We start from the raw sequence: 18,579 nt of genomic DNA, 5'->3' as shown, positions 1-18,579 counted from the left end.
TAAACTTATTATTTGAATTTTCAATTTCATTAAATCATATTAAAACTGCAATATCTTTAAATGTTGGGATTTTTACTTTTTAATAAGTTTTTTAAAGATTAATTATAAAACATGTATATGTTACAAAATTGATAAGATTTTAGATAAAGATAGTATTTAGAGCTAGATTTTTATTATTTTTTGATAAAATTATTCAATAATTAATTAGTGCAATTAATGCAAGACTTTTAATTTTATTTTTTAAAACTAAAATTAGAGTTAATTATTAAAAATTGAATTATCACATTTAAATTTGATGAGATTAATTTTTAATTTTTAATTTTTAATTTTTATTTTTAGTGAAAATCAATACAACGTGCATATTTAAACCTATAAATTGAGATTTTCCCTAAAATCTAATTCAACAACAAAAAAAAAAATTATGCCATTTAAAAATCCACGTAATGTCCACGTCAGAAGCTGTATGAATTGGCGGCATATTATTGGTTGGTGAATATCAAATTCATATGAACTCAATCGAGCAATCTGATCCACCCGTCACGAAAGTCGCAAATATCTACGGTTATGAAATACGACACGTCATCCTGTCAAATGTGGCGTCGTTATCTAAAAAAATTCAATCTATTTCTTCGTCTTCCTTTTCATTCGTTGAGATCCTTAACAGAGAGAGAGAGAGAGAGAGAGAGAGAGAGAGAGAGAGAAATCGTTGTTCTGTTTTTCCTATTCGATCTTCAATTTCTCTCTTCTTTGCAATTACGATAATCCATAATCCTCGGTGTCTGTGATTCGTTTAATTCTGTATCTTCTTCTTCATTTTGGAATTCAGATTTCACGAAACCGAAATCTCCATCGCTCTGTGTGCGATTCCGATGTCGGCCATGGAAGGAGGAGGAGGAGGAGGAGGAGGAGGGACGCTTTCTGAGATATACCATAGTGCGAAGAGGCTGCTATTGAGGACCAGGGATGAGCTTGAGAAGCTGGAGCGTCTTGAGTACACGGCGGCCAGCGGCATGGACTCCCCCGACCTTTCCTCCTCGATCAAGAGGGATATTATTCAGATCCAGTCGCTCTGTGTTGAAATGGATAGACTCTGGCGGTCCGTGGCGGCGAAGTCTCAACGTGATTTGTGGAAAAGGTTCTTGTTCCATTCCTCGTGTTTATCTGATTAAATATTTAATTGTGCGGTTTCGTGTCATTTCACGTTACTTTTTCGGGTCGAATTTAAAGTTAGTTTGTATTTACCTGTTTTTCTTCTCCATTTTTGTTGAAATTTGGTTGTTCTTTCTGAATTTCTTGATTTGTTGAAATTTGGTTGTTCTTTCTGAATTTCTTGATTTGTTGATGTATTCGAATGTGATGTTTGTTATGGTCCTCTTCTTTGCCTGATGGAACTTTCGGTTTCCTTGGAGTTATACTATTGTTTCTGCTACACCAGGGAAAAGAAAAGGAAAACCAAGGAAAAATGAAATGAGGGTGGTGTCTTAGATCCTGGATTGAATTTGGTTCGGGAATGCTGCGTTTATTTTGTAATTTACTAACGTGTTGCAATACGGGATTGTGATTTTTTTTTTTTTTTTTGTAATTCTGGATGATCTTAGCTTGTAAACTTGAAGTGGTTCAATTTGGAATTGTCCTGCAGAAAGGTGGAACAGATTGCCGAAGAGGCTGACTCTATGAAACAGAGTTTGGACAAGTATTTTCTTAGAAACCAGAAGCGGATGATGGAAGCAAAAGAGAGGGCAGACTTGGTTGGAAGAGCTGTATGTACTTAACTGTTAGCTGCTTGTGTCTTTTGGTGGCTAAGCCCTCTTTAATCTTTCGTTTTAACCTTTCATTTTAAGTGATCTTTGTTTATGCTGCTTTTGTAGAATGGAGACTCTGCTCACATTTTGAGAATTTTTGACGATGAGGCACAAGCTATGAGTTCAGTTCGAAATTCGTCGCGGATGTTAGAGGAAGCTAGTGCGACGGGAGAAGCGATCCTTTTCAAATACTCTGAGCAGAGGGATCGCCTGAAGGTATGTGCATGACTTTCTTTACTGGGGCTAGCGTTAATTGTTAAAGCTATCTGTGAAAGACTATTGGTGTATTCACTCTATAAATGTGAATATGTTAAGCATTCTATTATATATTCACAGTCCTTTGTTGCTTTAGGTTAGCTGCACGTACGGTGTCTTTGAGTTATGATCATATTTGAAGCATTAATTCAGTGTTTGGATTGTCTTACTAAAGACTGGATTGTCTTACTAAAATAAAGTACTTCCTTAGCATCATTTGATTGATTGTTTCTCAGACACAGTGAAACAAGTAATTTTAAAAGAATGGTAGGTTGAAATGAAATGCTCATCTTCTTTACTACAGCCTTTGTTGGCTACACTTGTAACAGCCTAGCCCACCGCTAGCCGATATTGTTCTCTTTGGATTTTTCCTTCCGGACTTTCCCTCAAAGTTGTAAAACGCGTCTGCTAGGGAGAGGTTTCCACACCCTTATAAAGAATACTTTGTTCCCCTCTCCAACCGATGTGGGATCTCACAATTCACCTCTTTCAGGGCCCAACGTCCTCGTTGGCACACCGTCTGGTCTCCACTCCCCTTCGGGGCTTAGCGTCCTTGCTGGCACACCGCCCCATTTCTGGCTTTGATACCATTTGTAATGGCCCAACCTCACCGCTAGCAAATATTTTCTTCTTTGAGTTTTCTCTTACAGGCTCCCCTTCCAAACTTCCCATTAAAGGATCTCACATCAATGGGATCTCACAGCATTTGATTTAGACTCCACAACCCCCCTCCCCCCCATTACTTATATTCATTCATTTATTTTTGTAAATCAGAGAGCACAAAGGAAGGCACTGGATGTCCTTAACACAGTGGGGCTCTCCAACTCCGTACTGAAACTGATTGAGAGACGGCACCGAGTTGACAATTGGATTAAATATGCAGGCATGATTTTAACAATCGTAGTTGTGTTCGTATTTGTTCGTTGGTTACGATGATTCTTCACATTGATTGTCAGACAATTAGATTCATACTGGATCCTTGAAAGGGATACATTGAGTCTGCTTTAGCCTCCCACTGTTGCACCCCCGAATGTCTCAGTGCACCCAGAAGACAAAAAACCACACACTAAACAGACTACTTAGACAGAGAAGCTACTTCGGACGATGCCCTTCCTGTCGAGCTTTGCAACCGCAGTAACTCGGCATGTTTTCAGCTAACCTTTAGACCCTTCTGGGTTGCTATTGTTTAAGTTCTGATACAAGATGCATGGATCTGTCAGAAGCAGCTGCTTGATGATCGATGGTGGCATCAACTTCTGAAGTTTCTTGGTGCCTCAGTTCTCTTCTCTAAGGTTATTTCTTCCTTTTTCTAGTAGAGATTTTGCACCTACTACTAGAACTATGTGAAGATCGCTTGGTAATCTCTGTAGTATTCTCCTTTTTTTTTTTTTTTTTTTTCTTTTTCAAATTATGGTGTTTAAACATGTAAGTTGTTCTTGTAGCTTTGACTACCATACCCACATATTTGATTTTAAATAAATCCCCTATTTTAGGCAGGGTCAGCCTTCATTTTGATGGATTATGAAATTATTTCAGCGATTTATAGTTGAAAATTAGTTTGCCATTGATCTCATGGTTGCTAAATATGTTTCTGGTGCAGAAATATTTGAGGGCATTTGTTGATATGAATTTAAGACAGTATTATTCTAAGAAAACATTGAATTATCGACCTTGGAGATGACGATAATTAGTGTTACAATTCACAAATTTATTGTTTCTTGACTATCGTTAGTATGAACTACTTTTCTTTAAGTCAGAAGTATAAATCTCTAGAAACTATTTTATAGTACTTTCGAAAATCTTTGAACATAATATCATCATGATGATATTGTTTCTTACGTTCTCAAATATTATATTTTAATTAGGTGATAGAACATGAGAGCGATTCTGATTAAATTAATAAAAATATTCTTAAATTTTGTACTTTCTTTAAAAAAAAATCAAAGCTATTATTATAATATTGAATATTGTGTAGTTAACATATGAGAATATTATGTTCGAGTAATAACCCAAATGGTTTATAGTACGTGGATGAGGTTAGGTGTGGATGAGGTTAGGTGTCTTATATCGTTAACACTAATACGATGAGTGAGTATGAATGTTTTATATAATAAGTTTGTAGAAGACCGAACCATGAGATATTTTATATTTCTATATAAATTCGTTAATTGAGAAAATTAATATTTCACACAATGATTATATGTGAGTCGGTCTTAGTATTAAGTGAGTTATGAACTCCTACTTATGAGGCTTGTTCTTTGATGATAATGATTTTTGTAGTCAATTCAGTGTTCTTGCCATTTTTTTACTTGAACAAATAGAGAGCTGAAAACATAATGTCGTGAGATGAAATTCGCTTATTTCGTACATGGGTAAATATATGAATAACTTTAAGTGTTGATTTCGAGACTTGAACAATAGAGCCCCACCCTTTCACTAGATAATCAATGATAATGGATAAGTATAAACTAGTTTAGTTGGATCATAAAAAAAATTATCAATGATACTTAAGATGTAAGAAGTACTAAAAAGGACAAGATGAATTTTTTACTCAATTGTAATTACGAACAACTTGTGAATAATCGACTCGCTTGCAACGACTACATCCTAAACACAACAATACATCTCCTTTACCTACTTGTGATAGTTCTACTAGACATGACAAACAAACTACCTCCTCAACTCTAGCGAGTACAAGAACTTGGTTACAGAGAATATCAAATGAGAAATACACTAGACTACGACAACATTCATACGAAAGTGTACTAAATTGAGTAAAGATCTTCGACCATCGATAATCAAACTAACAAACATTTGTATATACTCAAACTGTAAACTCTTTTTTATCTTCTAATTAATGGATAGCGTAATGCAACCTTTTAGTCATTTTCGGGTATTTTCTCTATCTCGTGGGGCCTGCTCTGAGCTTCGAGGCCCACTCCGAGTCTCCGATGGCAACAATGGATTAATGGGGCCATGGTATGTTAAGGCCCAAAATGGTTTCCATCGAAAAGGCGGGAACTTTGGTGTTCCATAGAATGAACAAACGATCGTATTATCATTATGTATAATTAATTTATGTCCATGTCAAAATTCCAGAATCATTTCTGTTATCTTTGTGGCGCCCTTGAACGGAAAGAGCAGAAAGCTGCCCACTCGTATTCTTCTAACTCGACCACCGGAAAAGAGAGCAGCAGAGACAAAAAATGGAGGCTATTCTAAAGGTAAAAATGTTTTTTCTTCTTCTTCTTTTGATTCTGGTTATGGGGTTATGCTTGTTTCGATTACCGCGGTTTGTTTTTTTGGACTTGTTCTTCTTTGTTGTTGATTAATAGTGAACAATAAGGACATCATTTGTAAAAGAAATTTGTGGGTATTGCATTTGTTGTGGTTTGATCGCTGTTATCTGTACTGTTGCAGAGTTCATTTGGTTTCTCGGCGTTCAGGCCGTATCAGAAAGAAGTCATTCAGGACATTCTTCAAGGGAAGGATTGCTTGGTGGTCATGGCTACTGGAAGTGGCAAGTCCTTATGGTATCTGTAGTTGTCTCTTCTACCATTTGGGTTTGCTTGTTCTTGTTTATTAGCTATTTATTTATTGTATGTTTACTTGTCAAAGTTATCAGGTACCGCCTTTGGTTGTTGGAAAGACTGGCATAGTTGTTAGCCCTCTTATATCACTAATGCAAGATCAGGTAATTGATTGTTGTCATTATCACTGTTTGGCTTTTCACGAGTGTAACGGCCCAAGCCCCACCGCTAGTAGATATGGTCCTCTTTGAGCTTTTCTTTTCGGGTTTCCCCTCACGGTTTTTAAAACGTGTCTGCTAGGGAGAGGTTTCCACACCCTTATAAAGGGTGCTTTGTTCTCCTCCCCAACCGATGTGGGATCTCACAATTCACCCCCTCCGGGGTCCAGCGTCCTAGCTGGCACTTGTTCCCTACTCCAATCGATGTGGGATCTCACCATGAGAATAGTGAAGTGAAGGTTTACACAAACTGATCTGAACACTCACGGGCGTTAAAAAAACATTTTTCTGTTTCTCTTTTTTGCTATTGGGTTTTGGACCTCATTCTTCTTGCCTAACCCATTTTAGAATATGGATTTTGTAGGTAATGGCTTTAAAACAAAGAGGCATCATGTCTGAGTACCTTGGCAGTACTCAGACTGATTCCACTGTTCAAGCCAAGGCGGAGAATGGTCAATATAATATTTTGTTCATGACACCAGAGAAGGCATGCTCTGTTCCTATCAGGTAAGAATTCCTGGAGCAATTCTAAGTCCAATTCTAGGCATTCCTCTTTCTATCTCTGCCTCTTTCTGAGTTTTCATGGCATTTGTATTGTTGTCATTCAATCCCATGTCTGTTTCATTCTCACTTCTTCTCTCTCTCTGTCTTGCTTGATCATGAGTTTTATTTGTTGTGATTTTCTGTATATAGACAGAAGTAATTCTTAAATTCTAGTGAAAAATCACTGTGGATATTATAGTTGTAGAGTGAAACTATTGTCCTTGAGCATCCTGGGAAGGAAAAACGTTTATACGATTGAATCCTTGAAAGGAGGACTAGGTATTACTAGCTGTACAATATGCGGTAACAGATTTGAGTACTTCTGTCGTATTCAGGAATTGGATGTGAGATCCCACATTAGTTGGGGAGGAGAACGAAACACCCTTTATAAGAGTGTGGAAACCTCTCCCTAGTAGACGCGTTTTAAAAAACCTTGAGGGGAAGCCCGAAAGGGAAAGCCCAAAGAAGACAATATTTGCTAGCGATGGACTTGGGTTGTTACAAAGGGTATCAGGGCTAGACACCGAGCGATGTGTCAGTGAGGAGGTGGAGCCCCGAAGGGGGGTGGACACTAGGCGGTGTGCCAACAAAGATGCTGGGCTTCGAGGGGGAGGGGGGGGGGGGGGATTGGGGAATCCCACATTGATTGGAGAAGGGAACAAGTGCCAGTGAGGACGTTGACCCTGAAGAGGGATAGATTGTGAAATCCCACGTCGGTTGGGGAGGAGAACGAAACACCCTTTATAAGAGTGTGGAAACCTCTCCCTAACAGACACGTTTTAAAACCTTGAGGGGAAGCCCGGAAGAGAAAGCCCAAAGAAAACAATATCTACTACCGGTGGACTTGGACTCTTACATACTCTTAGTCTACGAGAAAAGAAAAAAGAACAAAAAAAAAACCGAGTAGACTAATAAATGGTTCCCACCTCTCCCAATGTTTCCCAAAAGACCGTTCAAAGAAAACGAGAGACCTGACCAACAATTTGGTATTTAAACAGATCCAATCCTGCTTTTTTGTTAAACAGTGATTGACTTTTAGCTAATGGACTAAAAATGTTGCCTAAGAATGAGAAGTTTGTCACATGTCTATAGCAGGAAGGAGGAGACATGGACAAAGTATGCTAGGACAAATGACAAAGTATGATAGAATTACCTCTCTGTCTCTTTCTACTAGTTTTTGCCAGCCTTGTTGGATTTTCTGCTTTTCGACCATGGAAGCACAGTGATGGATGGCCTTTATAAGTTTTGTTCTTGTATCGTTTCTATATTGACATTTTCCGTGGGGACCGAGACTTCCCACATGCAACCTGTCGTTGCGAGTCATCCTCCAGTCACTATAGTTGCTAANGGGGGGGGGGGGGGGGGGGGGGGGGGGGTGGATTGGGGAGTCCAACATCGATTGGAGAAGGGAACGAGTGCCAGCAAGGACGCTAGGTCCTGAAGGGGGTGGATTGTGAGATCCCACGTCGATTGGGGAGGAGAACGAAACACCTTTTATAAGGGTGTGGAAACCTCTCCCTAACAGACACGTTTTAAAAGCCTTGAGGGTAAGCCCGAAGAGGACAATATCGGCTAGTAGTGAGCTTGGGTTATTACACGATGTGTGGGATGGATATACAATGTTGAATACTTATGATGTAATTCTGATGGAATTACATTTTACTCGGTGGCAAAGATGGTTCAAATGGAGAGTTGTGATTCATGACATTCTACTCTTCTATCGTGATTAACACTCCTACTGATTTACTTTGAACTTCATTTTTACAGCTTTTGGTCAAAATTACAGAAGGCAGGAATTTGTTTGTTTGCCGTTGATGAAGCACACTGCATTTCAGAGTGGGGGCATGATTTCAGGTTCATCTTTGATCTTATCCATTTTCCTCTCATTTCAACTCGACTCCAATGGACCTTATCCTGACATACTTGGCCTATTGATTTAGATGTTTAGTTTTCTAACGTCGAAGGTCTCTAGGAAACGGATTATAGTGCCTTATTTAGCCAAGTTGTTAGCATTGAGATGAAAAAACATATTGTTGTTTAGTGTTTCTTCATGTTGTTCGTGGAGTTTTCCTCTCTCCTTTTTAGTACTTCTCTTAATTGTTCTGTGAATTATCGGGTCGGTACTGGTTCACAGGGTAGAATACAAACGATTGGACAAACTACGAGACGTTCTACCAGGCCTTCCATTTGTTGCCTTGACTGCCACTGCTACTGCAAAGTCGGTAGAACGTGATATCTTGCGTCGTTATTCTTTTTTAACTTTAATGTTTATGCTTTTACCTTAAACTATTTCAATAAGCTTTCTTGGGGAAATTAATTTTTCGGTTTTTATTTCACATACTGTTCCAGGGTTCGGAGTGACATCATTAGTTCTTTGAAGATGAAAGATCCACAAGTTACCATTGGTTCATTTGATCGGACTAACCTTTTTTATGGAGTGAAGTCTTTTAATCGTGGTCCATTATTCTTGAACGAGCTCGTGCTCGATATATCTAAATATCTGGCCTCTGGTGGTTCAACTATCATTTACTGCACGACAATTAAAGATGTTGAGCAGGTATTTTCTTTTGCCTCTTACAAACATGGACAGATAAATCTTTTGCATACTCACCTAGTATTCCAGAGAATCAAGCAATAGGATTGTTTCATTATTGTTAATACTTTGTTAGATTTTTGTTAAAGATGCACGTTCAGGTTTATGTCGTCGAACTTATAGATTAGCTGTTTGTGAACTTCAATCGACATTTTCGTAGATATTCAAGGCACTTGAAGAAGCAGGGATTTGTGCTGGTATCTATCACGGTCAAATGGACAAAAAAGCACGTGCCGAATCCCACAGGTTATACCACTATTTTGAGGCTCTTATGGAGATGTGCCCTCTCTAATCAATAGTACCGGCAACCATTTTTTCCTTTTCTTGTCATTTATGAGCTGTTGTGGCCTGTTATGTATGTGTTTCTCTGCTTTTATGGAGATGTGCCCAAAGAGTCTAGAATCTTATTACCAGGAAAGTGGGCGATGTGGTAGAGACGGTATGGCTTCTGTTTGCTGGCTTTATTACACGAGAAGCGACTTTAGTAAAGCAGACTTTTACTGTGGGGAATCACAAACTGTATGAATTGTGCTTTGCTCTTAAATTACTTACCATTTTATTTGATGAACACTTCACTTTGCCTCTGGTGTATGTGTATATAGTTTGAAATTTAAACTGGATTCTTCTGTTTTTGCTTCCTTTCGTTAGGAAAACCAAAGAAGAGCTATTATGGAGTCGTTGATGGCTGCACAACAGTATTGTTCACTAGCAACTTGCAGAAGAAGCTTCTTGCTCAATTATTTTGGGGAAAAATATCAGTTTGATAAATGTGGTTTGTCTTTTACTTGGTTTTATCTGTTAAATTTTGTGAATTATCATGACCTTCTTCCAGTAATCAATTCTCAATTTCATTTTGTAGAGAGCATATTGCCATGTAATTTTTTCTGGTTTGTTCAAATGGTTTTAAAGGATCTCCCTAGAGGTCTAGAACGTTTAGCATAGGATCATTCTTAGCATTTTTGGTACCAATGGACAAGGGTGAAGCTCTAAAGTGATTTATAGAAATTGAAATTTTTTTTCTATTATTGTTTGGATGTTTTACTGGAGTATCGTATCTCTTCTGTGATATCCCACATCGGTTGGGGAGGAGAACGAAACACCCTTTATAAGGGTGTGGAAACCTCACCCCAGTACACACGTTTTAAAAACCTTGAGGTGAACCCCGAAAGAGAAAGCCCAAAGAGAACAATATTTGCTAGCGGTGGGCTTGGGCCGATACAAATGGTATCAAAGCCAGACATCAGACGATCTGCCATAGAGGAGACTGTTTCTTGAAAGGGGTAAACATGAGGCGGTGTGCCAGCAAGGATGCTGGGCCCCGAATGAGGGTGGATTTGGTGGGGGTCCTACATTGACTAGAGAAAGGAACGAGTGCCAACGAGGACGCTGAGCCCTAAAGGAGGGTGGATTGTGAGACCCCACATCGGTTGGGGAGGAGAACGAAACACCCTTTATAAGGGTGTGGAAACCTCTCCCTAGCATACACGTTTTAAAAACCTTGAGGGGAAGCCCGAAAGGGAAAGCCCAAAGAGGACAATATCTGCTAACGGTGGGTTTGGGCTGATACAAATGGTATCAAAGCCAGACATCAGACGATGTACCTTAGAGGAGGCTGTTCCCCGAAGGGGGTAAACACGAGGCGGTGTGCTAGCAAGGACGCTGGGCCCGAATGAGGGTGGATTTGGTGGGGGTCCCACATTGATTGGAGAAAGGAACGAGTGCCAGCGAGGACGATTGTGAGATCCCACATTGGTTGGGGAGGAGAACGAAACACCCTTTATAAGGGTGTGGAAACCTCTCCCTAACATACACGTTTTAAAAATTTTGAGGGGAAGTCCGAAAGGGAAGCCCAAAGAGGACAATATCTGCTAGCGGTGGGCTTGAGCCGTTACATCTTCTAAATTTTGGTGGGGGCAAGAAATCATATTTTTGGAGGATAATGGTATAGTATGTATGTGGATTTAAAAACTTATTAGTGTAATTTTACTATTATTAGTTTAGGGCTTAAGATCTTCTATGTATGCCTATATATATTCGACTCTATCGTATAGAATGTGATTGGATTTTACCAACGAACTAATAGCGACATTATTTTACTTGTTCTATATGTTGATATCAAGCATTTTATGTCTCAAAACTTCCTCAAAGTCATTTTTATGCTTAAAACTTAGGAACATTAAAGTACTTCTTGGGTAAGTAATGAGAAGCAAGAAGGGCATCTTTATGTACCAAAGGAAATATGTGCTTGATTTGTCGTCTAAGACGAGAAAATTGAGAGCCAAGCCATGTTGTATTCCAATGTAGTTTATGTCTTTACCTACATTGGATCATTGTAGTACAATAAATTCTATGTTATTTGAAGGCTACACTTGGACGTGGGGATCTTATATAAAGATCATGATCATATGAAGATTGAGCGTTTTTCAGACGTCGGTTGGGATCAAGAGAAGATAGAAGATCGACTTTATGGAAAAGTAAGAAACAAAATGTAGTTTCGCGATCAAATGCTAGATCAGAATATAGAGCTATGACACGATCGATATATGTAATAATGGGGTACATCAACTTTGGATTGAATTAAGTTTCAATATTACAGTTCCAACCAAGTTGTGGTATGATATGTTGGATGATGGAAGTCCCACATCGACTAATTTAGGAAATGATCATGGGTTTATAAACAAAGAATACTCTCTCCATTGATATGAGGCCTTTTGGGGAAGCCCAAAGTAAATCCATGAGAGCTTATGCTCAAAGTGGACAATATCATACCATTATGGAGAGTCGTGGTCGTCTAACGATAATCAAGCCGCCCTTCCTATTGCATCCAACCTAGTATTTCACGAGCTAACTAAACATATTAAAATTGATTGTCATTTTGCTCGTGATAAAATATAATAAGGCTTGGTGTCCATTAGATATGTGAAGATCAGAGAGCAATTAGGAGATATTTTCACGATAGATTTAACTAGAGTTCGATAGGTTATCTTTGTAATTTTACCATTATTAGTTTAGGGCGTCGATGTATTCCTATATATACTTGGCTTTACTTTAAAGGCTATGGTGGTTCAATGCTCGTTAACATAGAGGCTATGGTGGTTGTTAGTGTATGCTTACAACTATGTACGGTGTACCGCTTCCTTTATAACAGCCAAAGTCCACCGCTAGCAGATATTGTTCTCTTTGGCTTTTCCTTCAAGGACTTCATCTCAAGGTTTTAAAACGCGTCCTCTAGAGAGAGGTTTTCACATCCTTATAAGGAGTGATTATCACCCTCTTGGGACGAGGTGATATATGATTCTTGGCATCTCAAGCGTGTTTAAGGGTATTATCTGCATCCTTTTTATTTGGTGCTGTTGTTATGACTGGAAATCGACGTATGATGAAGGCATGGCTGTTTCTTTTGTAATACATATTTATGAACGTAACACTTTTCGAAACGCTTGTTCATCTGTAATTTTATTTAGCTGTTGTCTTATCAACGCCTCTGGCAGGAAATTGTGATAACTGCATAGTCTCCAAAAAGGAGCGTGACATGTCAAAGGAAGCATTTCTTCTGCTGGCGACCATCCAATCATGCAGGGGTAAATGGGGACTGAACATGCCTGTGGATATTCTTCGTGGGTCTCGAGTAAGTTCTTAGCTATGAAACTTCAGGACTTTCTTCGATTCTCGAGTTTTCTGAACAGAATCGTTTAATGTTTCGCCTCCTTGAGATGTTCTTGATCTCATAACATAATGAACATTTGTTTTCTGATCTTTACATTTTGTTAAATAGAACATTCTTTTGTGCTGTTGCAGGCTAAAAAGATACTTGATGCTCAGTTTGACAAGCTTCCACTTCATGGACTTGGAAGAGAATACTCATCAAATTGGTGGAAAGCATTAGCTAGTCAACTAATTTCTCAAGGTATGTAAAGGAACTTAAATTGCTTTCATTATGAATCCACTAGTCCCCAACCACGCTTCTATGGGGCTCCTCGATCTCTCTATTCACGGCTTTCCCTCCTTGCTTCATGGCTCCAGTCATGATCTCGATCTCATAGATTTGAGCTGCATCTCGAGTCTTGGAGTAAGTGCGATGAATAAAATTCCATATTGAGCGTTTTGTAAAAACATATATATATTGCTTTGATAGATGGCTCCATAGAATCCTAGAGCCATGACATTATCATGGAGTCGTCCTCGTCCCATGCAACAAATCCTGGGTCCGTCTCTTTTGGTCTTGGTCGAACAAGATATCATAGATCACCTATCTTCAGGCACTAGTATGTAGGAATTTCTTCGAGTGCCAAAAATGTGGGCTTGAATTGATTGTTTTGCTTCTTTTTGTATTATTAAGAACTAGTTCATCTTTTATGAATTGTAGTGTTTAACACGTATTGTACAAAATTCTATTTTCGTGCAGGCTATTTGACAGAGAACATACGTGATGTTTACAGAACCATAAGGTCAGCTACTTTCACCCAATCTCGTACTTCTGCAACTTGCATAACTTCAGTGTCTATTGAGATCCCACATTGGTTGGAGAGGGGAACGAAATATTCCTTGTAAATGTGTAGAAACCTCTCCCTAGTAGACGCGTTTTAAAAACCTTGAGGGAAAGCCCGAAAGGGAAAGCCCAAAGAGGACAATATCTACTAACGGTGGGTTTGGGCCATTACAGATGGTATCAGAGCCAATCACTAGACGGTGTGCTAGTAAGGACGTTGGGCCCCCAAGGGGGGTGGATTGTGAGATCCCACAATGGTTGGAGAGGGGAACGAAGCATTCCTTATAATGATGTGAAAACCTCTCCCTAACAAACGCGTTTTAAATCCTTGAGGGGAAGCCCGGAAGGGAATGCCCAAAGAGGAAAATATCTACTCGCGGTGGGCTTGAGAATCTCATTTTCTCCGAATTATCTGAATTTGAAACCGAGAATCATAATAACCATTCCTTCTTAACAACAGTATCAGTGCAAAAGGGGAAAAGTTTCTCAATGCTGCCAGAGATGACTGTCAACTGCCTCTAGTTTTGCCGGTGACAAGTGAAATGATTGGTGAGAGTGGAGATGACAATACATTAATTGAAACTGGGAGAATGGAGAATTTGACTACTTTGAAGAGTGGACTTTCAGAGGTTTGCATGCTAAGTTCGGTTCCTCGTAATTCTTATACCACGACTTTCATCTTTCTTAAGGAAATATTTGAATTCTTATTTAAATTCTTATTCCACTAGTTTTCTTTTTTTTTTTTCCGGTATGATTGAAATTTACAAAAGGGATGTATAGTCCATAGTGTTACAAAAGACCTTCTCAATTTGCAACGAGGAAGGTATAACTATAAGAAGTAAAAATATTAGACAGTTTACATCAAGAGATAGCTTGGTAAACAACATTGTCGAAAAGTTTTGTGTAGGTCTGTGTCTTTTCTGCAAATATTATATGATTTCGTTCTTTCCACATATTCGAAAAGAAAGTCATGATGAGGTTTTTCCATAATAGGGCTTTTGCGTTCTTGAAAGGGTGGTACGTTAAGGCCATATCCAAAAATTCCTTTACCTCCCTAGGAAATGTGAGATGTCATCTGATTATATTGAGAATCGTTGTCAAGAAATTTTGAGCGTATGTGCATTGCATAAACAAGTGGCTTTGTGATTCGTTTTATTTCTTGCATAGGAGACAGAGTGATGTAAGACATTCCCAAAGGAAGAACTTCACCTTTTTAGGCTGATGTCCTTTCCATACTTTCTTTGCTAGCGTGAGATTTATTGCTTCTACTTTTTCCCCCATGTCCATCATCAAGGATTTTGTAGAAAAGACCCCGTCAGCGCCGGAGAGCCAAGTCAGTGAGTCTGCTTTGTTTGACAATACCACGGGGGCAAGCTACTTTTAGTTTTCTAATCTTGGCTTGAATTCGAAAACATTTGTTAAAAATAGATTACAAATCAAAGAATCTCAGAAGTGAAAGTGGTGATCAATAACTAAAAACCAAATGGTTATCAAACAAACTTGTCCATTTGTATTTATTCGATCATTTCTACGCAGGCTGAGGCGAAACTCTTTCAAATGCTTTTAGACGAGAGAATGAAGCTTGCTCGAAGCGCGGGAACTGCCCCGTAGGTTCTATAAACGCGTTTAATCTGCTTATTGTGAAAACTGGCACTTTACTCCATTTGTTATGCATTTGTATGTATGGAAAACCTCTCTTTTCTTTTAACTTGCCATACTTCTTATCTGCAGGTATGCCATATGTGGTGATCTAACAGTTAAAAAAATTGCATTAACTAGACCATCTACCAAGGCAAGATTAGCAAATATTGATGGTGTCAACCAGGTATACCATTCTCGAGTAAAGACTACATATTCTTAAATGTCTATGGACTTGAAGTTCTTAACATTGCGTTTATATGTGATGATTCGACATGGATTTCTTTCTCGAAAGTCGGTAGTTTATACATGTGCTAGCTCGCTATAAAAGTACTTCTGAATTTCAATGCATTTTTGTCCATATCTTGTGTTATAATATATAATATATCCCACGCAAGGGCGCGTGAAGCCTTCGTTTCAGCTCCCGTTGCATGGGTTTATCTTCGTTTGTGGTTTCCGGTCGTTCTGTATGCTTGGATTTGACAAAACCTACTCCGTTCGTCTCTAGTTATGTTATTTAGGAGTGTTCATGTGACCCAATAATCCAAACAACCTAGACTACCTAACCCAAACGGTAAGGGTTGGGTTGAATTTTGGAAAATCTAAAATTCGGTTTGGTTTGCAGGTTGGAAACTTTTTGGTTGAGTCGACCCGATCAATTCGAAAATAGGGTTCCCAACTCAACTCTACCCAACTTTTAAGATTTTTATGAATATTAAAACCATTTGACGTTTGCAATAGAGGTTAGTGATGCGTTGGACTTGTGAATATTTGATATTTGAGTTTTATGAGATTTTAGTTATTAACGTGACAAGTATTGTTAACAAGTATGAGTATTAAAAGAAAAAATAAAGCGAACAACCCGAAGACTTAACCCGATCCAACCCTTAAAATAGAGGGTTAGGTTAGGAACTCTATTCGGTTCATTAGGGTAGCCAACCTTACCAATCCGAAATTTCGGGTTGGTCCAGAAAAAATTTCCAACCCAACTCAACCCGTGTACAACCCCCTAGTTTTTTTTCCTGCCTTTGTGATAATGCTCAATTGCACATTCAAATTAAGAATTCAATTGGCTTGGTCAATAATCACGTAGAAGATTTTGATATTTTATTACTTTTGTTGACGATTATTCTCGTATGACTTTGTTCATTGTCAAGCTCTAGAAAGTCGATGATCGTCTCTAACGTTTGACGGTCGTCTTTGATGTCGTGACAATGTTATTACCTTTGAATTATGCTATGATTCAAGTGTTTAATGTTCTTCAATAATCCTATAGCACCTGCTAAAAATGCATGGAGATCTAATCCTTCAAGCAGTGAAGCATCTATCACAAGAAGTTGGTCTTTCACTGGATGGTGAATGTAAAGAAGACGGAAACGGACAATGTACGTCAGCTCGAAAACTTAATACAGAATCCAATCAAGGGAGACCGTTGGCACCGGCGAAGTTCGAAGCATGGAAAATGTGGTATGAAGACGGTCTCTCAATCCCGAAAATCGCTGTAAGTAATCTTTTTTCCTTGAAGTTTTCTACAGAAAAAGTCGTATGACGATGAACATGGTAGTGTCGAAACTCGCCCCTCGTGTATAAGCCTGATAAATAACTGTGAATCCATTAAAATGTCTTGAGCTGTTCCTCTTTTCCCTTTGATTTACATTATTCTGATATCATTATGTATTTGGAACATAGAACTTCCCTGGTAGATCAGCACCTATCAAAGAAACTACTGTTTCTGGGTACATTCTTGATGCAGCTCAGGAAGGATATGCAATTGATTGGACCAAATTTTGTGATGAGATTGGTCTTACATGTTCGTTATTTTCCGATATTCAATCTGCTGTTTCGAAGGTCGGATCTACGGACAAGTTAAAAGCTATAAAAGATGAATTACCCGAGGAGGTGAGTTGGATATTGTAAAATATGTTTTCTTCTATTTCCTAGTTTTTGACATGTCTGTACATTAGTTATCCATGCGTTTCTTGTCGTTTTTATGCTTGTTCTTGTTGATTTTATGCTTGTTCTTGTCGATTTTATGCTTGTTCTGGTCGATTTTATGCTTGTTTTTTTTTCATTTTTATGCTTGTTGTTGATTTTATGCTTGTTTTTTTCAATTTTATGCTTGTTTTTGTCGTTTTTATGCTTGTTTTTGTCGTTTTTATGCTTGTTCTAGTTGTTTTTATGCCTGTTCTTGTCGTTTTTAGGCTTGTTCTCGTTGTTTTTATGCTTATTCTTGTCTTTTGTATGCTTGTTCTCGATGATTTTATGCTTGTTCTTGTTGATTTTTATGCTTGTTCCGGTTGTTTTTATGTCTGTTCTTGTCGTTTTTAGGCTTGTCCTTGTTTTTATGCTTGTTCTTGTTGATTTTATGCTTGTTCTTGTTGTTTTTATGCTTGTTTTGGAGGATTTTATGCTTGTTTCTTGTCGATTAAGCTTGTTCTTGTCGTTTTTATGCTCATTCTTGTCGATTTTTGGATGAATGTTCATTCATCAGCATATGACTGAAAGTCGATATTTGGATGGCAGATTAATTATGCACACATCAAGGCTTGTCTGTTCATGCAAAAATGTGGAATATCCCCCGAAACTACGCTACCCCGAGACGAAAAAACCGACGAACCTATGAATGTTGTGCCAAAGTTTTCAGGGAGTCCAACCTCAAAGCAGCAAAAAGAAGAGCCTAATGTAGCCACAGCTTGTAATCCTTCAACAGAGGAAATTCCCATCTCATTAAAGCGTCAAAAAGTCGAAGAAAATCGGGTTCCAGTAAAAGCAACCGAGAGCTCGCTAGTAGAGTGGCTGAAGAACAATGACGGGGTACGTGAAACGAAGCAAACCTCTATGAACTTTTACATTAACATGGTTTAAATGAAGAATGCAATATGGTTGAAAATGCAGGTTACACTTGACAATATGATGCAGCACTTCAAAGGCTCTGAAGAAGAATCTCTGGTTGCTATGCTAAATGCTCTTGAAGGCGATTTTGTGATATATAGAAAGAACAATATCTACAAGCTCATGTAAGTAAGCCCCAAACCTTTGCTCTAAATGCTCTTAACAATGCTATCATTTGATCAGGTGTACGTCCAACCTGACAATCCCGACCAATTCAACCTGAATTATAAGGTTGAGTTGGATTGGATTGGGTTATTTTTTCTGAACCCGAATTGCTCGGTTCGGTTTTGGATTCATAGGACAACTGAAATGGGCAGCTTTTGGTACTTGCAAATATATGTATAAATCTTGTCCTTAATATTTTTGTAATCTTTTAGTTTAACCTCGCTTTCCTTTTCGGGGTTCTTCTCAAGGTCTTAAAACGTGTTTGTTAAGGAGGGATTTCCACCATCTTATAAGGAATGCTTCGTTGTGTCTCCAACCGATGTGAGATCTCACAATAATCGTCAACCGAGCATAGTTTAATAGATAAGACACTAATTATCATCTCAAAGGTTAACGGTTTGATTTTTTGAAAAAAATGAAATTGATTTTAAATAAATAGCCACAAATAACCACA

At 38.4% G+C, this 18,579-nt stretch overlaps 2 protein-coding genes across 2 annotated transcripts; both read left to right on the top strand.

Moving 5' to 3' along the window:
* The first annotated feature begins 658 nt into the window (after positions 1 to 658).
* Positions 659 to 3,577, top strand: LOC111432331 (membrin-11-like). Its single transcript, XM_023069163.1, has 4 exons — positions 659 to 1,135; positions 1,640 to 1,760; positions 1,869 to 2,018; positions 2,832 to 3,577. The coding sequence occupies exons 1-4, from the start codon at positions 870 to 872 to the stop codon at positions 2,991 to 2,993; spliced, it is 699 nt and encodes a 232-aa protein (XP_022924931.1). The 5' UTR covers positions 659 to 869; the 3' UTR covers positions 2,994 to 3,577.
* Positions 3,578 to 4,997: 1,420 nt separating this feature from the next.
* Positions 4,998 to 18,322, top strand: LOC111432359 (ATP-dependent DNA helicase RecQ-like). The gene is made up of 20 exons (XM_023069206.1): positions 4,998 to 5,281; positions 5,478 to 5,590; positions 5,676 to 5,751; positions 6,170 to 6,312; positions 8,116 to 8,202; positions 8,483 to 8,566; positions 8,698 to 8,905; positions 9,102 to 9,220; positions 9,265 to 9,460; positions 9,590 to 9,713; positions 12,433 to 12,569; positions 12,740 to 12,848; positions 13,347 to 13,389; positions 13,891 to 14,059; positions 14,967 to 15,037; positions 15,162 to 15,255; positions 16,345 to 16,569; positions 16,758 to 16,967; positions 17,592 to 17,882; positions 17,964 to 18,322. The coding sequence occupies exons 1-20, from the start codon at positions 5,264 to 5,266 to the stop codon at positions 18,087 to 18,089; spliced, it is 2,643 nt and encodes an 880-aa protein (XP_022924974.1). The 5' UTR covers positions 4,998 to 5,263; the 3' UTR covers positions 18,090 to 18,322.
* The last annotated feature ends 257 nt before the right edge of the window (positions 18,323 to 18,579 follow it).

Source organism: Cucurbita moschata, unplaced genomic scaffold, assembly GCF_002738365.1.
Source record: "Cucurbita moschata cultivar Rifu unplaced genomic scaffold, Cmos_1.0 Cmo_Scf00038, whole genome shotgun sequence".
In the NCBI taxonomy this organism is placed as follows: domain Eukaryota; kingdom Viridiplantae; phylum Streptophyta; class Magnoliopsida; order Cucurbitales; family Cucurbitaceae; genus Cucurbita; species Cucurbita moschata.
Note: the sequence above shows the minus strand (reverse complement) of the source record. Positions and strands in the feature narration are given on the sequence as shown.

Coding starts and splice junctions, on each gene's coding strand:
- LOC111432359 (XM_023069206.1), top strand. Junction 9,461..9,589: donor ACTGTGGGGAATCACAAACT/GTATGAATTGTG, acceptor TCCTTTCGTTAG/GAAAACCAAAGAAGAGCTAT. Junction 12,570..12,739: donor ATATTCTTCGTGGGTCTCGA/GTAAGTTCTTAG, acceptor GTGCTGTTGCAG/GCTAAAAAGATACTTGATGC.
- LOC111432331 (XM_023069163.1), top strand. CDS start 870: ATGTCGGCCATGGAAGGAGGAGGAGGAGGAGGAGGAGGAGGGACGCTT. Junction 1,136..1,639: donor CAACGTGATTTGTGGAAAAG/GTTCTTGTTCCA, acceptor ATTGTCCTGCAG/AAAGGTGGAACAGATTGCCG. Junction 1,761..1,868: donor CAGACTTGGTTGGAAGAGCT/GTATGTACTTAA, acceptor CTGCTTTTGTAG/AATGGAGACTCTGCTCACAT.